This window comes from Quercus lobata, chromosome 1 (assembly GCF_001633185.2).
Source record: "Quercus lobata isolate SW786 chromosome 1, ValleyOak3.0 Primary Assembly, whole genome shotgun sequence".
Lineage (NCBI taxonomy): Eukaryota > Viridiplantae > Streptophyta > Magnoliopsida > Fagales > Fagaceae > Quercus > Quercus lobata.
Window position 1 is genome coordinate 41,264,778 of NC_044904.1, and position 6,742 is coordinate 41,271,519.

Sequence of the window (6,742 nt, forward strand, 5' to 3'; positions counted from 1 at the left end):
ATCTCGTGACTTGCTCATGGCTTGCAAGTCGCCAAAGGATGCACATGAGTGAAGCATGCAGAGGAGCTGAATAGTTATGCCAGCTAGAGCATTATAGGACAAAAAGTCCAGTCCGACCATTCAGTTAGCTCGCGGCTTGGACTCATGACTTAGTCAAGTCGAGAGGCCAAGTCGCCAATACACTCTGTTTGGGAAAAATTGACTCTTCGCATTCCAATCACACACCAGTATAAATACCCTTTATGCCCACGAAATGTAGAGAACTTCCGAAAGAATTTTGAGAGAGAAACCCTAGAGAAAAACAAGATTGACTCATCCACAATCTTCATCTTTTGATTCTCCAAATTCCTCTACTCTCACCCTCTCCATTGTTACATCCTTGAGAGGTACATCAGCCAAAACCTTTTCTCACGACACCTATATCTATGAGGAGGTTGTTTGGTGCTTGGGAAGCAGTTAGGAAGGAACCAATTGATATTGGTTGATGCTATGGGTTATAGCAAAATCCGGTAAGCTAGAAAAGACAAAGGTTTGATGTAACCTCGTTGGAACAAGAAGCTGGGAAGGCTTAGGTACATTGGGTAGATTAGGCTTGGAGGGTTTTTTGCTGTTCATGTATTCCAACTTCATTTTCTAATGGATTATTGACTGCTTGGAGGGCAACGGAGAGGTTTTACACCGAAAATTTCGGTTTCCTCTTCAATAACACATTGTTGTGTTGTCTTTGTGTTTGCATCTCTCTTCCCTTAATCTTTTCCATTTAATTTTCTACTGTAGGTGTGATTTTATTTGGTTTAGATTGTTTTATCAATTTTTTGTTTAGCTTATGTTCATATTCCGTACATACATTGTTTGATAATAAGCTTGAATTGGTAATTTGTAATTTGGGTGTTTAAACGTTCAAGGTATTTTATACACTAATTGAACATTCACATGGGAGAGAGGAAAAATTTGTTCATCAAAAATGACATCCCTAGAAACAGAAATAGTTCTAGTTTTGAGATTAAGAACCTTATAACCTTTGGTATTGAAAAGATAACCTAAAAAGACACAAAGAGAAGCTCTAGGGGCAAACTTTGGCCTATTAGGAGCTATAGTGGATGTGTAACAAAGGCAACCAAAGACTTTGATATGAGTATATGTTGGTGGATTGTTGAAAAGCTTTTCAAAGGGAGTTAAATTGTTAAGTAAGGGAGAAAGGAGCCTATTGATGAGATGAACTACAGTGAGAATGCAATCACCCTAATATGCAATAGGAATATGGGATTGAATCTTTAGAGCTCTGGCAATAACTAAAATATGTTGATGCTTTCTTTCCACAATAGAATTTTGTTGTGGAGTATAAGCACAACTCCTCTAATGAATAATACCATGAGCACTAAAGAAGTCAACCATACAAAACTCAAATGCATTATCATAATGAATAGCTTTAAAACCAAAACCAAACTGAGTACAAATCATCTTATGAAAAGAAAGAATGAGAGGTCTAATTTCAGACTTAGACTTCATTAGAAAAGCCCAAGTAGACCTGGTTGCATCATCCACTATAGTTAAAAAATATCTATAACCATCATGAGTAGGAATAGAATAAGGCCCCCAAACATCCACATGAATCAAATCAAAGGCAGAAGAGCACATATTATTATTGAAAGGAAAAGATAAACGTTCCTATTTTGCCAAAGGACAAATAGTATAGGTTTCTATGCATTCACCAGAGAAAAAAGGTAAAACAGATTTAAGGGGTAACATTTTTTTCAATGAAGGGTGACCTAAAATAAAATGCCAAATATTAGACATATCTAGAGTAGAAGCTTTAGCTGACAGAACATTGTATTTTCTGAACTGAGTGACAAAATCAGGAAGAGAGAAAGGTAGTCTTGTTGTTGCAGATGGAGAATGCTGCAGCAAGTAAAGTCCATTGTTCATTTCACCCACTCAAATCGTCCTCCAATAGGTAAGGTCCTAAATAAAACAATATTGAGCCAAGAAAACAAGGCAACATGACAACTTTTGAGTTAGTTGCTAACAGATAAGAGGTTGAAAGAGAAAGAAGGGACACAAAGGACATTATGAATGATTAAAGTGGCTAATAATTAGACAAATCCAATGTATGTGACCTGAGCAGACTCTCCATTAGGTAATTCAACAATGCAATTTGTAACTAGAGTGATAGAATGTAACAAAGTCATTAAGCATACAATATGATCACTAGCTCCTGTGTCAATAACCCAGGTCTTATAACCAAAAGCAATTCTATTCATAACCTTGGCAACAAAAACTGAATGTTTAAGAGTAAGATTGGGTTGAGAGAAGATACCTGCCAAAGAAGTAGTCTATTGTGTAGGGAGAGATACATTATTTGCCATTCCTAGAGATGTTGAAAGTGCTTCCTGTCCACCAATCATTGCAAGGAGCTTCTGGCATTGCTCAAGTGTGAATGGAAATTGAATTGAAGTAGTGAATTGGCTTTGCATAGGAGCTTGAGATTGATTCCCTAATTGAAAATGGGGAAACGGTGGCTGAGATCCAAAATGAGCTTAAGATTGTGCACAAGAATCAAGACCAAGATTAGTGCCTAAAACTTGATTAACCTGAGCATTCCTTGACTTGGGCTTATACCTTGATGGATAGCCATGGATTTTATAGCACATGTCCACAGTGTGCCCAACCACACCACAGTGACTGCATATAGGTAGTTCCTTGCCTTTCTTGTTATTAGGACATATGTGAATCATGTTAGGAACATATTTCATTTAGAATTGGCTAATCCTATGACAAAATGCACCTTAATTGTAATTGGGTAGATCTAGGATGTGTTTAATACTTCAAGGAACTAGAGTTCAAGTCCAAGTGTTAAAGTCATGCAAATCTGTCCAATAAACAAGTGAAGAAGTGTTGGATTTTAAATCTCGACAGCTAGCTCGACAAATAGCATCTATCGAGGTTTAAAAGGCTTGTTTAGCCCAATGCTTAACAACTACTTGATAGATAACCTATCTATCGAGATTTACGAAAATCAGTTTTTTAGATCTGATTTCACACCTATCCGTGTATATTTGTTTAGGCTTTCTTTTCTCACAACCCTAAACATATATAAGGATTATTTTAAGGGCCGTCATAGCTAATGCAACTAAATGCAAAAGTTTTTCACAAGCATATTGTAACCAAAGACATATACCCTAATTCATCTTTCTCTTGGAGAAGCTATTGTGTTTGTACGCCGTAGGATTTTCTAATCAATGATTTTCTTGATCTTCATCGTGTTGATGAACTGAAGAACTTTGCAACCAACATCCTTCTCAAGTTGGTGGTTAGTCACGTACCTGGATTCGTGCATCGATTGGTTAGTCACATATTGGGAGCCGTGCATTAAAAAGGAGAGATTGTCACTACAGAACAAGTCTAATTGGGTATTGGGGTAAGGGTTCAACTATAGGTTGATATAAGGTACTGGGATTCCTTTACTTGTAACCACTTGTTGTGATAATAGTGGATTCTCAGGAGTGGTGATCTTAAAATTACCCGGTGGGTTTTTTGCCTTGGAGGTTTTCCCTATTCGTAAACAAATCACCGTGTCAATTTTATTTTCCGTTGCATATTAACTTAGTTGGTGATTTGTTTGTGCTACCACACGTATTGCATGTTAATTGAATTAATTAATTGACTTGACTAATTAATTGGTTAATTTATCACAAAGGGTCAATATATTCTTGGCCTATCACTTGTGATTCTTGTAACCACCAGTTGAGGAAGAACGAAATCCAGAATTGACCTTTGCTGCAAGGGTAGTGGACTCAACAAAAGGTCCACTCCAATTGATCTTTGCCTCTCCTCTTGAATCAACAAAGAGTAAACTTTGTTTAGAGGAGGTAGTGGATCCATTAGCAAAATTTGTCCTCAGACTTGGGCAAATGATTCATTCAACCCCATTAGCAACTACATGACTGAATCTTTGTGCTGAAGATCTTCAATAATTCCATTAACATTGAATGTGCACTTACCGCATGAGCAACAAGGAAAAGGACAAAAATTCTGAATTTCATCCCAAAGAATTGTCAATTGAGTAAAATAGTCACTGATAAAGGTATCATCTTGTGAAATGCTAGCAAGATCTTTCTGCAACTGATATGTCACACTTGTAGCAATTCTAGGTGATACATAATTAAGAATCCAAGCAACAACTATGTTGTTGCAGCGAGTCCATGCTTGAGCAATCAAAGGCTCTTTCGCCATGGAAGGTGTGAGAATCGAAGTTCCATCAATAAATCCAAGCTTGTTCTTAACACTGAGTGCCCTCTCCATTGATCTAGCCCAAGCAAAGTAACTTTCTCCTCCAACTAAAGGCTGTGAAATCAAGATTACTCTTCGACTTTAAGCATGAAGTAGGAAGAAAGGATGAGATTCATCAATGGTGCTTAAAGAAGCTAAGGCAGAGGATTCAGTGGAAGCCATTAGAGAAGCTTCAAATCTTTGAGAACTTTATCCTCAAAGTTTCTAGGGATTGAAAAACAGTGAAAAAGGAAATGCTTTAAACAGAAGCAAATTGCTCTGATACCATATGAAATCTGAATGAGAGAAACGATTTCTTGAATTAACAAGCTAATTACAATGAGCTATATATATAGCTAAGAATCAAAGTCACTGGAAGCAAAAAAGGTGCTAACAAACTAACAGAAAACCAGAAAGCAAAAGATCCTCTTAACTACACTAGGCACGTGAGAAAAAAAACTAACTCCCACACATGCTACTCAAAGACACTTAAATACATTACTAAGCTACAAGTAATTTTGGCACTAATACACCTAAGCCTACTTGTCGTTTGCCTCTGATACTTTCTTCTTCTTCTGCTCTATATTTCTACTGCTGTCCTTCTTTTTCTTCTTAACTTTGTCCACTGTGCCTACTTGAGGAAAGTTCTAATTAGAGGAATCTGTGATAGCTTGATAACCATTAAACCTCATAATTGATTAAAATAAAATAGAATTGGGGAAAAATATAATTAAAAAAAAAAAGTTATAATTACGACCATAGTTGTCAAAACGTGAATTGTATCATGATTTTTTTTTTTTTTTTTTTTATTTATCGTTGTATTATGTATCATAAGATACACAAACACTATATAAAATTTATGAAAAACTATAAATTTACATATTTAAATGGAATATTTATTATAAAATTGGAACATATACAACTAATGTCTACTTTAATTATCATTTATGCTATAACATTTGACCAAATTATAAATAAAATAAAATAAAAAATCAAATGAAAATATATTTATAATATCCATATTCAAATTTATTAAATAAAAGTGTAAATACATAATATATAAGTCAAAATCATTTTTTCCCTCATCATATTTAGCATTGCCTAATCAAATTCATCTCCACAAAAGAGAGAGAGAGAGAGAGAGAGAGAGAGAGAGAGAGAGAGAGAGAGAGAGAGAGAGAGAGAGAGAGAGAGGTTGTTGGGAAGGTCTTTTTTTTTTTTTTTTTTTTTGATTGGAGGATTTGGAATCTAAAAGTTGGCAAATGTGTAGTATAAATTTTTTAGTGAAAAGGAGACCGGGGGGGGGGGGTAAGAAAAACTCGTGCTAGGTCTTTGTATTGGGCTAAAATAGTAGTATTCCAATGATTGTATTTAAAAACAAGTACAAAAGTATTTGAGCTCATGCCATAGCCCAAAATTTTAGTAAAAATCTAATTTTAAACCATATGTTTATGTACCATCCGATACATACAATTCATAAAATACACACACATAGAGATATATATATATATATATATAGAGAGAGAGAGAGAGAGAGAGAGAGATATCATACCACTCATGAGTAATTTTACAGCCTTGTGTCACAAACATTTTGTACACAATACAATACATATCGCATATATATCATTCAATACTAACTACTATACCCATAATGTATACAAAGAATCCATGTATGGTCACATCCTTGAGGACAATTGTTAGGACATATGTGTTTCACATGTTAAGAACATACGTCATGATTTTATGTAATTGGCTTATCCTTTGACAAAACGCACTTTACTTGTATTTGGTAGATTTAGGATGTCTTTAAATACTTCAAGAAATCTTGTTTCAAGATCAAGTATTGAAGTCTTCAAGTCTGTTCAAGAAAACAAGTTCAGAGTGCAAAATCATTAAAGCTCGACAGCTGCATCTATCGAGCTTAAGGAAGCTGTTCTTCATTCAGTGTGCTCAACACCTGCTCAACACCTGCTATCTGTTGAGATTTTAAGATTTTCAGAATTTCAATCTGATTTTCTTGGGATCCGTGAATGTGTCTATGGACTTTCTTTTTTCCTAACCCTAGACATATAAAAGGATCAGTTTAAGGGTCGTCAAAGTGTTCACAAGTTGCACAAGTTTTGAGCAAACTCTATTCAAGCAAATTGTGATCGGAGACGAAGTTCTTACCCTAGTTCATCTCTTTCTCTTGAAGAAGTTGCTGTGTATGTGCACCGTAGGGTTTTGTGACCAAGCATCTTCTTGATCTTCATTGTGTGGATGAACTGAAGTACTTTGAACCAACAACCTTCTTAGTTGGTGATTGAAGTCGCGTACTGGGATCCGCGCAATTGGTTAGTCATGTACTGGGAGTCGTGTAGCTGAAAGGGAAACTGTCACTACAGAACAAGTCCAATTGCGTATTGGGGTAAGGGTTCAACTGTAGGTTGGTAAGGTACTTGGATTCCTTTACTTGTAACCGCTTGTTATGATA

General features: G+C 35.7%; 1 protein-coding gene across 1 annotated transcript; it reads right to left on the reverse strand.

The window, feature by feature from the left end:
- Positions 1 to 3,936: 3,936 nt before the first annotated feature.
- LOC115954014 lies at positions 3,937 to 4,302 on the reverse strand. The gene has a single exon (XM_031071866.1). It carries the CDS (start codon positions 4,300 to 4,302, stop codon positions 3,937 to 3,939), a length of 366 nt encoding a protein of 121 aa, XP_030927726.1.
- Positions 4,303 to 6,742: the final 2,440 nt, after the last annotated feature.